At 48.3% G+C, this 21,838-nt stretch overlaps 1 protein-coding gene across 1 annotated transcript in view; it reads left to right on the top strand.

Moving 5' to 3' along the window:
• The window catches only part of Acvr1b (activin A receptor type 1B), a 38,417-nt gene extending 18,156 nt beyond the window's left edge, over nucleotides 1-20,261 (top strand). Inside the window, exons 2-9 of the mRNA XM_005067263.4 lie at nucleotides 2,231-2,470; nucleotides 3,280-3,528; nucleotides 6,975-7,205; nucleotides 10,538-10,705; nucleotides 11,589-11,745; nucleotides 13,274-13,398; nucleotides 17,864-17,994; nucleotides 19,015-20,261. Coding sequence (XP_005067320.1) covers nucleotides 2,231-2,470; nucleotides 3,280-3,528; nucleotides 6,975-7,205; nucleotides 10,538-10,705; nucleotides 11,589-11,745; nucleotides 13,274-13,398; nucleotides 17,864-17,994; nucleotides 19,015-19,140 — 1,427 coding nt within the window. The 3' untranslated portion in view covers nucleotides 19,141-20,261. The remainder of the gene's footprint in view (nucleotides 1-2,230; nucleotides 2,471-3,279; nucleotides 3,529-6,974; nucleotides 7,206-10,537; nucleotides 10,706-11,588; nucleotides 11,746-13,273; nucleotides 13,399-17,863; nucleotides 17,995-19,014) is intronic.
• The last annotated feature ends 1,577 nt before the right edge of the window (nucleotides 20,262-21,838 follow it).

The raw sequence follows: 21,838 nt of genomic DNA, 5'->3' as shown, positions 1-21,838 counted from the left end.
TCTGTCTTGCACCAAGATTGTCTAAGCACTTCCCAAAAATACTGAGCCGCGTGTGGGTGTGCTCATTCCAGAATGAATCATTGTGAATGAGGCCGGCACCGGCGAAGGAAAAACAGATGTCGGGGATCAGGGACCCCGACTACTCTGCCTGCCCCTAATTGATGGACTCTGAAGTGACTGCTTCCTAAAAGGCGGCTCTGAGTTTGGCCGTGTGTCTCACTGTGCTCAGAATAGTCATCTCTTGAAGTTGTTAATTTCCCTTTCTAGTTCCCAAAATAGACTCGATGCTGTTCTCTTTGCTGGACGTCACAACATGGGTACTGAGAGGTGTGCTCCCTGTAGGGAACCCTGAAGGGACACAAAAGGGAGTCATCAAAGGGCCTTCTTGGGTTAGCAGGACTCCTGGAGACAGAAAAGGGGTCCTGCCAAGTTTTCTGAGACTTGAATAAATTTTAAGTTCTTAAGAGGTGAAAGACAGAGCCTGGCTTGGAGGCACTGTAGAGACAGGAAGGTGGAGGGTTCAAGGCCAGCTGGACTACTTAGTGAACTGGTCTCAAACAGAAACAGAATGAGAGAGAATTTGCAAATGCAAGTTTGGGAGGAAAATTTTAGATTTTCTTTGTCTTACGACTAGAAAGTTAAAACTGTGATTGAGGGGAAACTTGCTGCCAAAGCTCCTTTTATGATCTAAGTCCTTATCTCACAATTACCTGCTTCAGACTCTCTACCTGTAAGAAGTGTATGACCCAAGCTGTTGGCAGGTAGCTGCATGTTTGGGAATTCGCCTCAGAAGATAGAGATCTCATAAACACTGTAAAAGATACACAGGTCCTACATGGAAGGGCTGTCTGTCTACCTGCTTGCCTCTCACCCCCCCACACACACACCCCACCCCACCCCTGCCCAATACCGTGTGTCTCTTGTGCCCTTGAATGGGATCAGCAAAGGGTTGTCTCACTTATAGACAGTCTGGGGTAGGTTGGGTTGGATTTGGATTTGCAAAGCTAAGGGATGACTTTCAGAGAGTAGATGAAGATAAACTCTTTGCAGCCTGGGCTTTCCTTTGGATTGGCCCCAACCCTTTTTGCTCTAGAAGCTTAGTGTGCAGGTCTTCCCAAAGAGTATGCCATGGAAGTCTGGCACCCTTTCCTCTCTCCCCGTTAGTAAGTGCCTCATTCAGCACTGCAAGTACCAGCTTCTATTGTAGCCAGTGCTACATTCCTGCCCATCCCAGGAGGTCAGGGCTAGGTTAGGCTTGGGAGACAGTAGAGGAGTACCAACTGTCTGTGCTATTCTTGTGAGCCAGATAAATAAAGGATTGCAGATTCCAGGACTGCTGAGCAGCTTTCAGAGGCGCCAAATTCATTTACAGTGATTTCCTGTTAGTGGTACACACTCAGGTGTGGTACATACCCACAAAACTCATTAGTCCCAGTGGGGACTGTGTATACGGCCTAGTTGAAAAGAGGAGGGGGCAGGGAGTGTCACACATACACATGAGTGTACATATGCATGCCAAGTGCTGCCTGGGGCCTTTTGGTATGGGTTAAATTTATTACACACTTTATATGCATGATCTCATTTCCTCCTCACAATAACTTTGTGAAGTGGACATTCAAATTCTCTATGGAGAACATGTTCCTTGGCCTTCATGAGAGGGGTGTCAAACATGGACTAAAGGGAAGAGGTGATAATGGAAGGCCAGGGAAAGCTTTACAAAGGAAGTAGTAATTGAGCAGAATTTTGAAGAATTTAGGCAAAAAACAAACAAACAAACAAGCAAAAATCCAACAGCATCATCACAGTGAAAGGATAGATGAGAGCATGCATGCTGTGTCCCAGAAACTGGGGTGCCTGGTGCTCAAGAACAGATCGGGTGAGACTGGCTCCCAGGAATCCTGGGTAGCTTTGTGTGGAGTGTGGGGAGCACCTGTTCTCCAAAGGGAAGGCTCTATCCACCTAGCAGGATCATTTGGAAGGAGTAGGTGGTTCATTTGTCTTTCATTGGCATAGAACAGAGCAGTTAGGAATGATGGGACTTACAAAGCTTTGTCTATGAACTAAATAAGGTGCAAAGGTGCCTTGCTGAGGCTGTCTTTCTGGCCCTATTTCTATAAAAGCTGCTTATTTGGGGGATATGAAGTGTGCCGACAGGTCATTCTGAGTCTGGAAGAGCAACTGAAAGAAGGCCTTAACGTTGCTGTTAATATCTGCTCCTCCATGTCCTTAGCTCTGCTGTGTGCCTGTACCAGCTGCCTACAGACCAACTACACGTGTGAAACAGATGGGGCCTGCATGGTCTCCATCTTCAACCTGGATGGCATGGAGCACCATGTGCGCACCTGCATCCCCAAGGTGGAGCTGGTTCCTGCTGGAAAGCCCTTCTACTGTCTGAGCTCCGAGGATCTGCGCAATACCCACTGCTGCTATACTGACTTCTGCAACAAGATTGACCTCAGGGTGCCGAGCGGTGAGTGGACACCATTCTTCTCTGCCCTTTCCCCGTCCCTTGGCTCAGTGATAGCAAGAGGTGGTCTTTAGATGCTCCGTGAGGTGATGACAAAGGCTAGTTTCCTCCCGAGTCAGACTTGTGCTCAGAAGATGAGAAGAGCAGATTTCCTAGCATCCTAGAGCTGCCAACTACTTGTGGGTAGAGGATGTTAGCAGCAGGGCCATGTGAAGGGCTCTGCTCTGGGGACAGGATGAGTCGGTGTGAGGAAGGCTAGAAATAGAAAGGATGGTGATGGCCAGGCAGTGATGGCACACGCCTTTAGTCCCAGCACTTGGGATGCAGAGACAGGCAGATCTCTGTGAGTTCAAAGCCAGCCTGGTCTACTGAGCGAGTTCCAGGATAGGCTCCAAAGCAATACAGAGAAACCTTGTCTCAAAAATACAACAAAAAAGAAATGGTGGCGATAACAGTGGAGCAGGGTTAGACACCTCCTTGGGCAGGTCTGCCATAGCAGGTCTTTTTAACAAGAGACTAACCAGAGCCTGGAGGAACCTGGGCCACGCTTGCAATTCTGACGTGCTTTGAACTTCCAGAGTGGGTTTGGTTTCACTGTTGGAGGGGTGTTTTACTTAGTGAAAAGTGGCATTTGAGAACATTGAGGCACTGGCTAGCCCAGGAAGACCAGAGGAGACGCATGGGCTAGTCCAGGAAGACCAGAAGAAACCTACAACTGAGGGTCTTATGTGAGGTGCAGTCTCAGGGATAAATTGGGCCACAGCATTCTCTTGTTTTTACTGTTTCTTCTCTCCTCTCACTCATTTTCCCAGGGCACCTCAAGGAACCTGAGCACCCCTCCATGTGGGGCCCTGTGGAGCTGGTGGGCATTATCGCTGGCCCAGTCTTCCTTCTGTTTCTCATCATCATCATTGTTTTCCTTGTCATCAACTATCACCAGCGTGTCTACCACAACCGCCAGAGACTGGACATGGAGGACCCCTCGTGTGAGATGTGTCTCTCCAAAGACAAGACACTGCAGGATCTTGTCTACGATCTCTCCACGTCAGGGTCTGGCTCAGGTACTAGGTTCTCTGGGCACTGAGCTTGTTGGCCCTCACAGCTGGTTCCCAGCAACAGAGAGTGTTTATGAGGAAGGCCGGGGGCCCTGCTGTATTGAGTCATTTGATTTCATAATTCCCCTCATCTGGAGTCTGACATGTAATAAGATATGATAATGGCTACACCGAAAATCTTTCATTCCCCAAGATTCCAGAGGTCAAGTGCAAAACTTTCTCCTGCAGAAATTCTGCCCCTCTCCAGCTTTTGTAGCTGTTGTGTCTGTGAAGACTGAGGTGGTTCTGACTGAGCAGTGGCATGCTCAGTTTAAGGGCTCCTTTTGAGAGGCAGGAGTGTGCCAGATCCCTGTGAGGTGCTTGCTGACAGCTAATCATTGATCTCTGAGCTGCCACAAGGGGAGTCTGAGGACACTGAGCAGAGCTTAGAGTGAAGATTTGGTGAATCATTGACTTGTTCCATTGCCCATGGGCTTTTGGTGAGAGTTATCGGAAAGGCAGCCTGGGCTTCCAGCATAGTTTGGCCTCCATTTCCTGTAGTGCCTGTTGTTGTCCAAGGCTTTCTTAGATGAGGCATTGAACTCAGCTCTGAGCCTTGACATGAAACCAGAACTCAGGATAGAGAGCTGAGGTTGCTCAGGTCTCAGCTAACAAAAACAGAAAAAGTTAAATGTGTGGGTGTGACAGAACATAGCTGAAATCATCTGTAATCCCCAGCACTAGCATCCAGGAGGATGAGGCAGGAGAATTGCCTCAAGTTCAAGGCCAGCACAGGCTGCCTAGCAAGTATCAGGCCAACCAGGACTACATAGTGAGTTCCTGTCTCAAAAACCCGGCCCAGGTAACTCAAATGTGAATATGACTAAGAGTGTGGCTACTGTTGTAGTGGACACAAATGATCATTTTAGAGCTATCCCATTCTTCTCTAGCACAGAGAAACATTGAGAGGGCAGTGTGTTGCCATGTGAGCTGGAACACAGGTCTCAGTGTGACTCTGTTTCCCTGGGTTGGAGTGTGGTTACGGTGGAGGCTGTGCCATCAGTCATGGCCAGATGCCGTCTGAGAACACAGGGAGTCCTGTGAGGCCTGACATCTCCTGAATGTCAGTGGTTTTGCCGCTATGAAGCTCAGCAGGAGAGAGCACCAACATGAATATATTTAAAAGCTGCATATTTTTAGAAACCTAGAAAATATCTGGCGTGTGCTTTTCCACCAAAGGCAGGGCAGTGGCTGGAAGTGCCTGGGAGAGATAGTCTTAGTGTCCCAGGGTTTTTCAGATCCCAGCCAGCTGAGGTTGGGGAGTCTTGGTGCACATTTTATCTAGACTAAAATAGTTAATGACTATTTCCCCTGGGGTAATTTAGTCCATTTTTGGTATAACATGTACAGAGCTTCCAAGGTGTTGGTCTTGTTTTTAGTTTTCTTTTTAATTGTGTGTGTCTGTTGGGGGAGAGGTTATGTACAGGTGAATAGATGCCCTTGGAGGCCAGAGGGGTCAGATCTAGTGGAACTGTACTTTGTGAGCCGTCTGCTGTAGTGCTGGGAACTGAACTCGGATCATCTGGAAGAATGGTTGTCCGTCCGTCCGTCCGTCCGTCCGTCCTCCCTCCTTCCCTCCCTCCCTCCCTCCTTCCCTCCCTCCCTCCCTCCCTCCTTCCCTTCCTTGCTCCCTCCTTCCCTCCATCCTTCCTTCCTTCATTCTTTTCTTCCAAGATCATACTGTGTAACCTTGACTGGCCTGGAACTCACTGCATAGACCAGGTTAACTTCAAACTCACAGAGATCCTTGCTTCCCCAGTGCTGGGATTAAAGTTGTGAGCCACCATGCCTGACTTAACCATTGAGCCATTTCTAGCCTGGCTGTTGAGTTTTTAATAATGCTGACTTTATGGATATTACTTCTGGGTCTTTTTAACAAGTGTATACTGAATGCCCTCTCGAAACAAAGATTAAAAAGAAACTGGCCTGTGATTGGATAGGCTGATGGAATGATTAAAGAATCTTACAGAAGCATGTACATTAGAAAAGGTGTTGAAGAACAGGTTGAGATTGTAAGTGAGGTAAGCAGGCAGGGAACATTCCAGGCCGCAGAACAGACTTCGAACACAAAAAACAAAAAGTCATGAAGGTTCGCAGTGTGTTTAGAGACTCACAATAAGGAGTCGGGCATGGTATGCCTAGAGCAGGCAGAGGCAGGAGGCCAGTAACCAGGGCTATGGGCCACTCTTTGTCTTGCAGATCAGAGCTTCCTGAAAGTTCTCACGTGGGCAAACGAAGGCTTCTTTTCCCCTTTGGATGAAATGAAATTTTGGCAGTGGTGTGGAGGATGGATCCATTTACTTGCCAGTCTCCTGCTAGAAAGGGTGGGGTGAAGCAGGGCTGTATGTGGGTGTGTAGGGCAATGGCAGGGTAAGATGAGGTGGAAAAACCAGTTGGAAGTCTTTTAAAAGGGGGCAGAGTAGGACAGGGCACAAGCTTGAGGGGAAGGATGGGTCTGACTAGAGAAACTTTTGGCAGTCCTATCCAGTTGAAAGCATGAACCTTGGAGTCAAGTCCTAGAGTTTAATTCCTGCTTTGCCTTTAACTGTTTGTGTTAATCTGAGCGAATTATATAATATTCCCTTTTGAGCCTTATTAGTTTTCTTGTCTATACAATGTGGATAATGGCAATGCTGCCTTACTGAACATGAAGAAATGAGGTAATTTATGTAAAACCCTTAGCATAGAGCCTCATGCATATTAAGCACACAGCAAATCCACCAAACCCAGGGATTACTAACAGCTGTTATTTGGTCCCAGGAGGGAATGGAAGAAAATAAAGTCAGTCATGATGGTAAGGGTGACTGGATAGACAGAGAGATAGACCCTGAATGAGTCAAATGGAGTGGTGATGAGCCCTACAAGACAGTAAAGTGAGTCACGAATTAATATGGGTAGTCTCCAGTCTACATCTGTAGTCTCCAGTCTACACCTGGGGCCTTCCTGTGAGTAATGCTCTCTTCTAGAGAGCTGGGTACCCTATCAACTTAGACCATAGGTCCTGTTGTCCACACAGCACCGCCCTCTAGTGGCTAGTGAGCAAGGTGACCAGGAAGGCAAAGTCCACCTCAGGAGACCCACTTCCATTTTCTGCTACCATCAGCATAAAGCAGATTCTGGTGAGTTGGTAAATGTGGTCAAAGATTTACATGCAGGTTTCTCATCCACATAGACTGGAGAAGTTCTTGGCTAAGGGACATCTAATCACATGTGTTTTTCTATGTTTCTTGCTCTTAGCCCACTGGCTGATCCTAGCATGGCTCGAGTCTTGCTGTAACATTCTGTGGCTACTGGACCAGGGGAGACTGGAGAGGCACCTCGTTGAGGGCCTATCTAGAGACATATACTGAGTGGCAGGCTCAAAGATTAGCACATTTGTGACATCAGATTTCTCTTCATTCTTTGGCCCACAGGGTTACCCCTTTTTGTCCAGCGCACAGTGGCCCGAACCATTGTTTTACAAGAGATTATCGGCAAGGGCCGGTTTGGGGAAGTATGGCGTGGCCGCTGGCGAGGTGGTGATGTGGCTGTGAAAATCTTCTCTTCTCGTGAAGAGCGGTCGTGGTTCCGGGAAGCAGAGATCTACCAGACAGTCATGCTGCGCCACGAAAATATCCTTGGATTTATTGCTGCTGACAATAAAGGTACAAAGTGTCCCAAAGTCGGTGGCGTGGGGCAGGGGGCACTAGAGAGAGCTGGCTGCTCTGCAGCATACAGAGGAGTCTGGGTAAGACTTTTAAAATATGGGCCTCTTCTGCTGAGAAACCCATGGAAACCTGCGTTATTAGCGGGTAGTAAGGGACTCACCCTCACCCTGCACACGCTTCCTCCTCCTTGACTTTCTCTCAGACCTGCTCCTGGTGGGGTCACTGTTGGGGGATCCCATTTGTTTATTTTGAAAATCCCTACAATAAGGAATTATGGTTTCGCCCTCCCAGGGAAGAATGGTGACACAAATGCATACAGTCACATTCTACAACACAACCAGCATTAAATACACTTGTCGTGGCAGTCACCAAAAACAAAAATTTTCCTGTCCCTCGAGTGTTACCTGGTAGTTGTGGAGCTTGGGTTTGCTCTGTTGTGTGCCTAAGGCCCCTGAGTTGCTGCTGCTGCTGGTCCTTCCCCTCCCCTTCCCCCTCTCTCCTTTCTCTTTTCTTGCATCTTCGTTAGGGAGGGTGGGAGTTGAGGCAGTCTTGCTCTGTAGTACAGTCTGGCCTCAGATAGCTGTTGTGTCTCAGCCTCTCCAATGCTGAAATCCACAGATGTGTGGGCCATGCTCAGCTGTCTGGCTACAGTTTAAAGGCTTTTGTTTGTGCCCAGGCGCATCCCTATTTTGAGGACCTCACTGATGGATAAACTAACCACTGACGGTAGGTGGCAAGCCAAGCCAGTCTAGATGAGGGATACTGAAGGCACATCACATATGAGCCTGACAGAGGCAGCAAAAACTGGACATGATTCTGCAGTTAACATGAGGGAAACAGTGGAGGGGTAGACAGAGACCAGGTTACACTGGGCTTTTTTGTAGGGTGTGTGTGTGTGTGTGTGTGTGTGTGTGTGTGTGTGTGTGTGTGTGTGTGTGTGTGTGTGTGTGTGTGGTGATGGTGGTGGTGGTGGCTAGAAGTCAATGTCTTTGTCTTCCTGTATTGTTCTCTGCCCTATTTTTTGAGATAGTCTCTCACAAAACCCAAAGCTCTCTGATTGGCTGGACTAGCTGCCAACAAGCCCGTGATCCTCCTGTTTCCACCCCCGATTCAATGCTAGTGTTACAGGAACATGTATCATGCCTGTAAGGATTCAGGCAGTACCCTGGTCAGTACACAGGTGCAAAGGACCCCTTTAAAAGAAAGGCCCCTCCCTGCCCACTTACACTTGCTCTCTTTCCCATTCTCTTTCCTGCTGTTCCCCTGGGGCAGACAGGACTTTTCCTGCCTCCCTCTTCTCTTCTGTCCTCTCTGTCTCTGTGTCTCTTCACCTCTTTTCTCCCCGCCCCTTTCCCTTTCTAATGAAACTTCTCACTAAGCTCTGTCTGCCCAGCATGTTTGTCCCCCATCTCAGTCACCCTCACCTGCCATGGAGTGCGCTAAGGTTCCTCACGCTTTTAATCATAACAGTGCCTGGTTTTTATATGAGTGGTGGGAATCCGAACTCAGGTCCTCAAGTTTGCACAGCAAACATTTTAAGGAAACACTGAGAGGACTGCATTTGATACTGAACACAGAGGTAATAATTAGAACGCTGTCCAAAAGAGACAGAAGGCCTCTACCAGTCTTCCAAATCATAAAAACAAACTACACAGAGTTCTGAGGGGACAAGGGGACAGATACCTGGCAGGTAATATGCCTGGAACACAGAAACTGTGAGGTAACTGGGTCATATTTTAGAAGTGTCTGGCAGTTGTGACACAGCTCGCTCTGTGTCACAATAACTTTAGGGGATAGTGTCCACTGAGTCTGTGGGAAATGCTAAGCTTTGGTTTTGCTCCTAAGACAACAACAGAGCTCATTCCCCACGGTGCTGTGGGGTTGGTGATGGCCTCAGCTGCCCCCAAGCTGAAGAGTTGTAGGTTCAAATATAAGGGAAGAAGAGAGAGTGTTAGCCCTCTGAGGAAGCAGCTGCTCTTCCAAATGTTCTAGAATCTTTGGAAGGTGCAAACTATCTTGTAACAAACCAGAAAGTAGTTACTGGTTAGAGTGTGGCCCTTGTTGTCGTCAGAGGTGCCAAGGTGCAGACATTTCCAGCAGTTGTTGTCCATTGATTATTATGTGAATTGTGATTTTGGCTGGTGTCACCACATTAGGGTCAGGGAGCGGGGAAGTCAGGCTCCTTTGTTCTTGCCTTTTTATCATGATCTATGCACGGTGATGTCCTGGAACTAGCACCAGCCTAGGATTTGGAAGCTATTAGTCCAGTTTCTAATCTTCCCAGTGACAGCAGCGTAGCCTCATTTGATTCCTGGCCCTTCTCTTCCCTCCCTTCCTCTCCCATCCACCTTCCTGCTGCCGCAGGTGAAAAAGAGAATGCAGGGCCTGTTACCCACCTTCCATTGCTTTGCTAAAGGGCAAGATGGGCTTCCTGGGAGTACTTCAGAGTGGACTATTCTTGCCTGGAAAAGCATTTTTGGTTCCATAACAGCACAAAGTACAAAGGAGATCTTCCTGCTGTCATCGTGGCTTCTTGCCTGAGGATGGCCACAGGCTGGAAAGAAACATTGCAATCGAAAGGTTACACAGCATTCAGGGATGGAGAGAGGCCTTTGAGGTCTTCCTCCTTGGCAGTGGTGAGTGTAGCCTTGTGAGCCTCACCTCAGGGTTGGAACCTGTTGCTTTCCCTAAGCACACATTGTTCTTTCCTGGCTGCCCCACATCACAAAGTTTGCAGTAAAATGCTGTATTGTTTAGAATTGACCCTGCTCCTTTTCAGTGTTCCCAGCTGTCTCAGTCACTTGTTTGTCTGTTGCTTCGATAAAACACTACAACCAAAGTACCTTAGAGCAGAGTTTCCTTTGTGCCCACTGCTCAGAGTTGAGTCCATTATGGTGACACAGAGGCAGCTGGACAGCGGCTGAGAGCTCACATCTTAAACTGCAAGCGGAAGGGTGGCTCAGGACTTTGAACACCTCAAAGCCCTCCCCCAGTGACATAACTTCCTGGAGCAAGGCCCCACCTTTTAGGCTTCCCTAACAGCCACCAAGTGGGAGTCAAGTAGTCAGATGCCCAAGACTATTGGGGGACATCTCTTTCAAACAACTTCACTTGAATAAGGGAGCAGGCCTAAAAAAGAAATGCTGTCCCCTGACCTCCCTGGAGGTTGCTATAGGGAAGTAGGCTCAAGGGGCAGCCAGAGATACAGAGGCAAAAAAGTGTAAATTAAGGGTCTTCCTGGACCTGGCATTGTTGACATTGCAGGCCTTCTTCCTTGTTGCTCACCATTCCTTCTGTTCAGACCTTCTTTCCTTCTTCGTTTTCTGCAGACAATGGCACCTGGACCCAGCTGTGGCTTGTCTCCGACTATCACGAGCATGGTTCCCTGTTTGATTACCTGAACCGCTACACAGTGACCATTGAGGGGATGATTAAGCTGGCCCTGTCTGCAGCCAGTGGGTTAGCACACCTGCACATGGAGATTGTGGGCACTCAAGGTGGGTAGTGAACTCAGCTAAGGAGCAGGAAGTTTGAGAAAAAAGGCCTGTCCATCACCGTCTGGTCCTCCTCTAAGGTCGCTGGATCCAAACTTTGGGAATGGTAGTTTCATCTGAGGAACAGGGTGCCAAACTATCTGAGCAGGAACAAAGCTAAAGAGGGCTTGTTTCTCCATTGGCTCTGTCATTAGCCTTCCCCTAGGGAAGGTCTGAGGTGAAGGCTTGGCTGCTGTTACTATGTGGCACAGTGGTTTTAACAGCATTTTGGGGTGCCCTGTGAAAGAATGGAAGTGAGAAGAGGCCAGTGCATCAGAAGCAGGAGTGTAGTAATCTCACGCTGAGGTCGGGCACTGCCTTGCATGTCTCACTGTGACAAGACATGGGGCCCACCTGTCTGCAGACTTCCTGGAGAAGACCCAGGCTTTATGCTTGATGGTCCTGTTGACTCTAGACACTGGACTCACCCTAGCCGCATGGTTGGCCCTGGGCAGTGGCTCTTACTAGGTGTGGTAGGAAGCCAGCACGATAGTCGGGCCCTAGTGTTATAGGACTAATGGCACTCCCCAGAACCATCAGCTGTGTGTGCTCAGTTGTCCACCTGACCCATGTGGGCTCTTTGGGGCTGGTGAGCAGTGGTGTTTTAGTGTACAGCAATAGCCATGTCATTCTGAGGTATGTCAACTCCTTCTGTGAATGCTTTATCCTCCCCGCATTCCTGTCAAGTGCCGTTATTCTAATGTCCAGAAGAGAAGGCTGAGCTGTTCGTGGGATCACTGGCTTGTGGGAGACAGAGCCAGGACTCAGCTACAGAGTCTGGCTCAAAATCTAATGCATTTTCCATGTATGCATCAACCTTAAATGCGCCTGGTTTTGTCTCTGCCAGGGAAGCCCGGAATTGCTCATCGAGACTTAAAGTCAAAGAACATCCTGGTGAAGAAGAATGGCATGTGTGCCATCGCAGACCTGGGCCTGGCTGTCCGTCACGACGCAGTTTCTGACACCATTGACATTGCTCCAAATCAGAGGGTGGGAACCAAACGGTAGGAAGGCCAAGGCTCCAGCCTCACTCATCAGCCTGAACGCCCTACACAGAGGAGATGGAGGAGGAGACGCCTCCTTGTCCTTGAATGGCAAATGTTGGTCTTCCCTTCCTCACTTGGATCACTGCACAGCAGTATCTAACAAGCACTAGTGCCAGGAGCATAAGCTCCACAGAACTGTGTACTATGCCCTGGCAAAGGGCAATGGAGAAAGAATTTGGAACAGGAGACCTGGCTTGGTTGCACATCCACTCAGGAGGCAGAGTGAGGCAGATCTCTGTAAGTTCAAACACATAGTAAGACCCTGTCTCAAAAAATGGGGTAAGGATCCCTGGAGAGACGACTCAGTGATTAAGAGCATATACTGCTCTTGCAGGGGACTCACATTTGGTTCCCAGCAGCCATATCAAGTTGGGTGGCTCACAGCCACCTATTATTCCAGCTCCAGGATATCCAGAATCCTCTTCTGGTCTCATTGGGTGCATGCACACACACACACACACACACACACAAATAATGAAGATAACTATTTAAAAATAAAAAAGAAGCTGGGCAGTGGTAGTGTACACTTTTAATCCCAGCACTTGGGAGGTAGAGGTAGATGGATCTATTGAATTTAAGGCCAGCCTGGTCTGTAGACCGAATTCTAGGACAGCCAGGGCTACACAGAGAAACCTTGTCTTAAAAAATCAAAAATAGCCGGGCGTTGGTGGCGCACGCCTTTAATCCCAGCACTCGGGAGGCAGAGGCAGGTGGATCTCTGTGAGTTCGAGGCCAGCCTGGTCTACAAAGTGAGTTCCAGGACAGCCTCCAAAGCCACAGAGAAACCCTGTCTCGAAAAACCAAAAAAAAAAAAAAAAAATCAAAAAATAGATTCTGGAGCAGGGTTTGGAAGGGTAGGCACCAGTCCTGCCTAGGGACAGTAGCAGCACTGCAGTGCAGAAGGTGGCTTGCAGAACCCCTTGAAAGAGGCAGGGAATGTACTGTGTTTGAGCTTACAGAGCAGGGGTGCCAGCCTGCAGCAGAACTAATGAAGACTGGGGACTGGCTACCTGAAGGGTTATGTCCTGTTTTCCACTTCATTGAGAAGGGAAGGAACTGTATAGTTGACGTCATAAGATGGAAGGTGGAAGAGAAGGTCTGTGCTGCAGCTTTCTGTCCTTTTGACCTGAGAGTGCATCTACCCGGGCTCCAAAGTGTAGGTGGGACATCTTACATCATATAATTACACACTGAAACTGGGTAAGATAACAGAAATTCCACACACTGTGTCTCCCCTATAAAAAGAAGGCTCCAGTAGCAACCTGCTATCACTACCTGTATGGTCCTACAACATAGACTCTGCCAAGAAATCCAAACAGGCTCCAATAAAAGTCATCTAGGCTGAAACTTGTAGCATTGAATCCAAAGTAGGTTGTGCAGTAGAGACAAGTGCTCACTCCTGCTTCCCAAAGAGCTGCATTGGAGTAGTGTTCTTACACATCCAGACCTCATGTGCTGTGTGTAACTGTGTCTCTTGCCATTCCAGATACATGGCTCCTGAAGTACTTGATGAAACCATCAACATGAAGCACTTTGACTCCTTCAAGTGTGCTGATATCTATGCTCTTGGACTAGTATACTGGGAGATTGCTCGAAGATGCAATTCTGGAGGTACCGTCTATTCCTGCTGTGGCTTTCAGGATTATGAATTACCCAGTGGTGCTGGTGCCCCACTTCTCCACAGCCAGCTGTGCTGAGATGAGAGGCCAGCTTGGTGTTCTATTCATTTGCATGGGCTAGGGATGAACTCAGGGCTTTGTTCATATTAGACAAGACTCTTCCATACTCTCCAAGCCCAGGGACCAGCTTGTTGACTAGTGTTGTTCTTTGTGATAACCATTGGAATAGCTCATTAGACATGTGACACACACTCTCCTTTTCTCCCTCCCTCTCCCCTCCCCTCTCCTCTCCTTCACTGTCTTTATTTTAAGTCACAGTGGAGGAGAATCCCTAGGATGCACATGGGCCAGGGTTAAGGCAGAGTCTAAGGAATCAGAGGCGGTTTGTTCTAACATGTAGGCCTTCCAGACAACATGCCTAGCCACATCTCTGGAGAACCTTTGTTTTTCCTCCTTGCACCAAGAGTGGAGCTTTTTTGGTTGACAAGAATGCTTAGGAGTTTATTTAAATGATTTTTTTCTCTCATAATTAAAAAACAAAACAAACCCTGGCAGTTACAGTTGCTTGTTTGTGTTAAAGCTTGGAGAAAAGGTAGCATCAGATTTAGCAGGAACACTTTATTGTCAGCTTATGTGAGTGTTTTATGATGGCCTCCAAATATTTCAGCCTGTGCTCCAGTTCCAGAGCCTCTCCAGCCTCCCCTCAGCCTTTCACCTCGGATGAAAGGTCCCAGGGCAGTGGAAGTAGCTGGGTTAAAAATAGCTGGTAGGTTTTCCAGTGGAGCCCTTCGTTCTGTTCCTACCCTTTTCTGGCCATGATGTATGTGGTTAGATGCAAGTAATGGGGGAGATACTTGGGTATTCATGGGTTTGGGCCTCCTCTTAGATTGTGATCAGTGGGACTAAGTAAAGCTGGTTAGAAAAATTCTGGAGATAGAGTGTAGCTCAGTGGTAGTGCTAGAATGTAATATATACATACATGTGCGTGTGTGTGTGATATGTACATGTTCCCCTAGGTATGCGCATATGGAGGCCAGAGGTTCACCTCATGTTTTTGAGACTGAACCTGGAGCTCATGAGTTAGACTGATTGGCTAAGGTGTTCCTGGAATCCTCCTGTCTTTATCCATCCTCCTACACTGGGGTTACAGACATGTCCTAGCTGTTGTTTGACCTAGCTGTTACTTAAGTTCCTCATGCTTACACACAGGCCCTGAGCTGTCTACTTAGCCCTGCCATACAACGCTTATACTGTGAAGAGGTTTTTGTCTTCTTTCTAGTGACATCCAGAAACTAGGGCTCAATATGCAGTAACTGCAGCGAGTCTTCATCATTCATTACTGTCTTCACTGCAATCTTGTAAAGTAGATCCAAGTCTTATCCTCATTTTGTACATGAATGAAATGAATCAGAGAAAGGTTAAGTAATGTATGAAGGTCACATAGCTGAAACTCTAGCAGGCCAAGGCATGAGCTTCAGCTCCCAACTGCCCCTCAGATAGTTATTACCAAAGCAAATTCTGTTTTAAATTCTTACATCATAGGTTGGAGAGATGCTTAGTGGTTAAGAGCACCTATTGCTCTTAGAGAGGACCCAGGTTTCCAGTTTTCATGTTGCAGCTCAGAGCCATCCCTGACTTTAGATCCAGGGGATCTGACTCCTGCCTCTGCCAGCACCAGGCACATACACGGTACACATACACAATGCAGGAAACACTCAGGCACATAAATCTTCTTTCATTTCTGGTTTTTCAAAACAGAGATCAGCCTGCCTCTGTCTCCTAGGTGTTGGGACTAAAGGCATGCACCACCACCCGGCTAAAATAAACTGGCACATGTCTTTAATCCCAGCATTCGGGAGGCAGAGGCAGGTGGATCTCTGAGTTCGAGGCCAGTCTGGTCTATAGAGTGAGTTGCAGGGCTACACAGAGAGACTGTATTGAAAAACCAATTAGCAAATATACAAACAAACAAATGAATAAATTTTACCTGAGGACTGCCAAAATGGCTTAGAAGATAAAGTTACTTGTATTACAGCCTTAAAACCTGACTTTAAGCCCCAGAACCCAAAGTAAGACGGCAGCAACTCCCAAAAGGTGTCCTCAGACCTCCTTGTGTGCACCACCTTCCCTCCCTCCCTCCCTCCCTCCCTCCCTCTCTCTCTCTCTCTCTCTCTCTCTCTCTCTCTCTCTCTCTCTCTCTCTCTCTCTCTCTCTCTCTCTCTCTCTCTCTCTCTCACACACACACACCAAAAATAACTAAACAGGGTAACAGGGTAGCCCTTTAGTGCAGGGCGGTGGACGTTTGTTGTTTGAATGGACAAGGTGAGAAGAGTAGAACCGTCTTGCTCCACTCCAGACTCATCTGGAGCCCTTACTTCTCCTCAGTCTCCTCGGTACTAGGACTGCAAGTCTGCATCACTGTGCCCGGCTTTGGATTTTGTAACTTTTTATTATGGATTCCTTTTTGGTTTTTTGAGACAGGGTTTCTCTGTGTAACTCTGGCTACCCTGAAACTCACTCTGTAGACCAGGTTGGTTTCAGAACTCAGAGATCCACCTGCCTCTGCCTCTTGAGTGCTGGGATAAAAGGCGTTACACCTCACTGCTCTGCACTTACTATGGATTCTTATGTGTAAATCTAAAGGATAAGCATTTAAAACACTACAGTTACTTCACTCTAAGAGTAAATCATGGGATCCTGAAGCAGGAGGATTACAAGTTGAAGGCCCCCTGTGATTTAGTGAGACCCTGTCAGGCGGTGGGAAGAGTGCTATGGATGTGGCTTGGGGTAGAGCACTTGTCTAATGCCTGGCTGTGGTGGTGCAGACCTGTGATCCTAGTACCCAGGAGCCTGAGACAGGAGGATTGACATTTTGAGGCCAGCCTAGGCTATATGTAGCTAGACTCTATGTGGAAAACAAAAAGGAACACTGTCGTAAAGTAGTAGCAGAGTGCTTGTCCAGTTGTGCGAGGCTTTGGGTTTGACAATACACACAAATTCAAATCGGAGTGCAGATGCCTTCATTGCAGCTAATATACCCTGAAGTCTTTCTGCTCTTCAAGTTTACCTCCACTTTTCCCTTCTTTACTTCCCTCTGTTGGAGAATCCAGTCAAATGCCCTGTAGTCTCATAGATTGCCTCTCGTGCAATCCACGTGGCCTCGTATTCCAGATATTTCCTGTGGATTGGTAGTTTGGTATCAGTTAGAATCACATATAGGTTGGGAATTTTTTTATTTGGAGCAAAAATATTTCATGGCCATGAGCTTGGGTATCTTATACAAAGTACAGAATGTTGGTCCTTCCCTTTATGATGTTGACAGAGATTAAAAATTCAATATGCCAGCATTCATTCAAGGTTTTTACGTCCTGTAATCAGCTGTGTTTGTTCTTGTGAAGGAAGACTGCCAGGGGATATGCCGGCCCACGCCCTTAGCCCACCTCAGAAACTGAGACTGGGGACTCTGGGTTCAAGACCAGCCTGAACCCCCTGCTCAAACCAAAACAAGGGAAAATAATGAAGTACAGCTTTACCTGTTTGCTTCCCACAGGGCATGCTTGCACAGGAAGTGCAGGAGGACGTGCTCCTTCCCAACACCCAGGGGTTTCAAAAGAGCCACTTCACTCTCAGCACCTGACAGAGACAGGGCTCTCTTTTTCTAGTGTTACTGTGAACTGAAGAGTTAAAATACTGTTCCCTCCATGCTTGAGGCAGGAGGATCTATGAGTTCAAGGCCAGCTGGTCTACTTAGTGAGTTCCAAGACAGCTAGGACTAAGTAGAGAGACCCAGTCCCAAAAGAAAAGAACAGAACAGAACCTTGAGAGCTTGTTTGGAGGTTGTAGCAGGGGAGAACAGCTGCTTGAGTACACTTGACTGAAGACTGGTCCTCCTCCGTATGGGGAAGGTTTAGCAGCTTTAGCGGTAAGGGAGGAAGGGGACACCCACCTAGCCAGCCAGGTCAGCTGAGTCAACCCTGGCAGTCCAGATGTCGAAGCCAGACCGCCCTCACATTCAGTAAAATAAAATCAAAGATTGCTCCTGTCAGACTTCCTAGTCTATTTAGAAGTTTTCAACTTGGAAAATGCTCAGGTGACCCTAGTAATTTGACATTTTCTGTGCCTTTTTTTTTTTTTAATGAATCAAAATCTTTTTTGGCTATGCTTGTCAGATTTTGTTTTTACTTTGTTTCTGTTGAAGATGGGGTTATGAGGCTAGCTTGAACTCACAGTACTCCTCTCCAGCTCCTACATGCTGGAACTAGAAGCCAGCATGTGTGTATGTGTGTGGCTCTGCTCCTGGGTGCTGCTTGTTGCCAGCCTGGAGTCAGCAGCCTTCTCCAGAGGAACTGGGTTTATCTTGGTGAGAAATGGTTACACAGCTCACAGCATGAGCGTCACTGGGTTTGAAGTAATTTGTCTTTCCTCTGTGGTGACTAGGTTATTTTCCTTTCTCCTAGGAGTCCATGAAGAATATCAACTGCCGTATTACGACTTAGTGCCCTCCGACCCTTCCATTGAGGAGATGAGAAAGGTCGTCTGTGACCAGAAGTTACGGCCCAACGTCCCCAACTGGTGGCAGAGTTATGAGGTAGGCACTTGCTTGACTCTTGTGACTTCCTCCATCTGCTGAGTTTCTCTACTGGAAGCAGGGATTTTGTTTATTTTTTAGTGGGCCAACTCCCAGGTTTGCCTTTTGATTATATCTTTTGTCTTTAAATCCAAAATACAAAACCTTTTGATCATTAACATTGTGCTACAACTAGAAAAATTCCATGCCTAGCCTCATGTGATGGGTCACAGTCATATGCAGACACACTGAAAATATTAACATAGAATCACCTTGAGACTGTGAGTTTAAAGTAGATAGGAAGTGTGGGTGAGTCCTCACTCAGAAGTGGCCCTAGTTCCTTCTCTGTGTAAATGTACATGCAGATATTACAGACTCGGAGAGGGTCCCAAGTCCAGAGTACTTCCTGTCCCACGCATCTCAGATACGGGGTGCTCATTTAAACACTGAGTCCCTTTGCTGGTATTGTAGAGAATTCCCTTGGAAGTGAAGCGTGCAAGAAAAGGAGCTCTTGCCAAACTTATAATCGAGGTTTCCTGTGCTGACTTCACATCCAGAGTAGGTTGTGGACAGTACCATAGTGGAGCCAGTTAACACCCCTTTCATTTACCCACTTAACTTTAGGATGCTAACAAGAACCTCTGAGGTCTAAGCTCTGCTAATTCTGCAAAGCTTGCAGGGTGGGTAAAGGCTTCCTCTCCCTATTTACTTACTTGCCTCGCTCTTAAAGAGCCTGGCCGCTAGGGGGCGTTTCCGCAGTTCCAGGCTCACAGTTTATTCAGTGCCTGTCAGTTGTGTAAGGAAAAGTATTTCCCAAAATGTACCTTGGGCACCTGGAAGTGGATTTAGCTGAGTGTGTAGCTAAAAGAAGCAGCCTTCTGATGCTGCCATTCCTTCCCTTGTACACCTGCCCCTTGGGGAAGGAAAAGCCGAGGAAGAAAGCTTGCAAAACACTGTGATCCGACCTGACTGGCAGGGAGGCGGCAGGGAGCCAGCACCCGTGACCAAGGCTTCTGTGGGTCACTGTGGGTTTCTCTGCAGGCTTTGCGGGTGATGGGGAAGATGATGCGGGAGTGCTGGTACGCCAATGGTGCTGCCCGCCTGACAGCGCTGCGCATCAAGAAGACTCTGTCCCAGCTGAGTGTGCAGGAAGACGTGAAGATCTAAGCTGCTCCTCTGCCTACACAAAGAACCTGGGCAGTGAGGGTGACTACAGCCACCGTGCAAGCATACTGGAGGCCTACCTCTTGTTTCTGCCCAGCCCTCTGGCCAGAGTCCTGGCCTGCAAGAGGGACAGAGCCTGGGAGACTCGCACACTCCCATATTGGGTTTGAGACACAGACACTTTTATATTTACCTCCTGATGGCATGGAGACTCTGAGAGCAAATTATGTAGAGAACTCGATGCCACAAGTCGAACTGCTTGCAGTGGGAAGTACACAAAACCCAGTGCATCTGACCTGTAGCCAGGAATGGTGAAGGGGTGCTGGGCTCTCCCCGGAGCAGCCCCTATACCTTGTGGTCTGTTGGACTGCAGGTTTTCCTCCAGGAACCAGTCTACCTGGCACCACGGTATTCAGAGGAACCAGAGTGTAGCCCCTCAGTAGGCAGTCCTGAGCCACACCATCCTCTTCCTCATGGACATCTGGAGGGACTGCCACTAGAGACCACCTGCTGCCTGTCTGTCCAGCCAAGTGTGCATGTGCCGAGGTGTGTCCCACATTGTGCCTGGTCTGTGCCACGCCCTTACACGTGTGTGTATGTGTGTCTGTAGGTGCACACTTATCTGCTTGAGCTTTCTGTGCATGTGCAGGCCAGGGTGTGGTGGCCATACTGTCTCTGAGTGCTGGCACCTGTCTCCGTGAGCAGCATCTCGTTAACCTGGTGCCCTCCTGAAGGTCCCTCCTGTCCCTCGCTCCTATCAGGGTGGCCCTCTACTCAACAGGCTTCTAGCCCACCCTGTGTCACAGGCCCTCCTCTTCCACTCAGACCAGAACCAAAGCTGGCCCACTTGTCCATGGTAGGAGAGGCTTTTGGGTCAAAATGGGGGGGTGGGGATATGAGCAGAGAAAGGAAGAATGTCGTGCAAGTCTTGGGTGTTGTGTTTCAGCATCAGCCATGGGGAATAAGCCAGCCCAGGGGCATCTTCCTCAACAGCAGTGAGGAAGGGCCAGGGATCTGAAGCCAGACTTGGAACTCGGATTGGAATGTGACATCTGTTTGTCCCACCCCAGATTCTGCAAACTGCAGTGTATATTTTTGGTGGTGGTGGTGGTGGTGGGTTTGGGGTGGGAAGGGATGGGCTGCAGGGAGTGGGGAGGGAGCCAGGGGGGGAGGGAGGCATCTGCATGAGCCTTCTTGTACGGGATTCTCTGACGAGGGTGGAGGGGAGATGAGAGATTCGCATCCACTTCAGGGTCCCCACTGAAGGGAGCAATCTGAGTTGAATATGGTGTTTAACCTAAGTGTAGTATTTAATGAATTCTAGAAGCCTGGCTGTGGGTGGTGATTTGGTCAGCATATCTTAGGTATATAATAACTTTGAAGCCATAACTTTTAACTGGAGTGGTTTATTTTAATTCATTTTATTTTATTTTATTGGGAGGGTCAGGATTTTAACTTTAATATTGTTAAGTTTTGTAAAAGGAAAACCATCTCTGTGTGACAATTACCTCTTAGTCTGTTTGTTTTTAAAGAAATCCCAAAAACAAACAAAACACCACAAAAAATTCTCTAGAATCAAACGCACATAGTTCATCACTGGAAATGTCTGTCTTTGCACCTGAGCCTGTTTCCACTCAGCAGTGAGTTCCTCCTCCCCTGGGGACTTGGTGTCCTGTATCCCACACCCCATCCCTGAGCACCCTCAGCCTCTCGCACTGTCCACCTGGTTGCTCCCTTTCCAGACATTCGCTCAGCATATTTGGGTTGAGCGCTGCTGAGTGCTGGAGCTGGAGCTGGGAGGACCTCTGCGAGCGAGACAGGCTTGGGCGCTGCGCCTGGAGCATAGGAGGAACGGAACCACGTGAGTGGATGAGCACCCACGTTGAGACCAGAAGGGCCCATGGCTGGTTCTGAGAGCCTTTATGAGCTTAGGATTACTGTTCTTAAGACCACTGAGGAGAGCCTGTATCCCCTCGGGCAGAGAGACCTGTTGGTGAGCAATGAGGCCTGGCGTTGAGAAACCCAGGTGAGACCCCAAAGCACTGCCTTCATTATGTGCCCTTCCTGCCCCAAGGAGGCATGGGCATATGTGTGCAGGGAAGCTGCCTCCAGTCCAGCTTCTCCTGCCTTGTCCTCCCCATATTCTTAGCCTTTCTATTTATTTCCTGACGTATAACTTCTTTCCGTGCATTAAAGGGGATCTTCCTTTAATTCTTTGGGCCAATTTACTGGCCATTGAACAATTTCCCTTGAGTCCCAATTGTGTCATTGGGGGAACCTCTTAACCCGCCCCTGCTGACGTCTACCCCCACCCTGCAGCTGCACCTTCGTGATTACAGGTGACGATGGAACTGTAGAGTCCTCTGCTGTCCTCCAGCATACACCCACACAGTGACTCCCGTGCCACTACCCTACTCCTGGGGGGCCCTTGTGTCCCCGGTGTGTAGTCTAGCTCGTCCGCCTCTCAGGAAGATTTGAGCAGGTTTGGGGAAACTCCACCCCTGCCCACTACTCTTTACATTAAGCTGAGAGTTGGGAGAAACTGAAGCTGTGCTTGGTTCCCTGAGGCTACCCTGATCCACAGGGCTACCTGCACCTCTGGATTCTGGATTCACAGACCAAGTCCAAGCCCGTTCTTATGTGGCCGCTGTCAAGGCTCCTGAACGGCATTCTCGGTACTTCTGTTTGTTTTTTGTACAAT

Source organism: Mesocricetus auratus, unplaced genomic scaffold, assembly GCF_017639785.1.
Source record: "Mesocricetus auratus isolate SY011 unplaced genomic scaffold, BCM_Maur_2.0 Super-Scaffold_100010, whole genome shotgun sequence".
Classification (NCBI taxonomy): domain Eukaryota; kingdom Metazoa; phylum Chordata; class Mammalia; order Rodentia; family Cricetidae; genus Mesocricetus; species Mesocricetus auratus.
The sequence above is the reverse complement of the archived record's forward strand: the minus strand, read 5'-3'. Positions and strand labels throughout refer to the sequence as shown.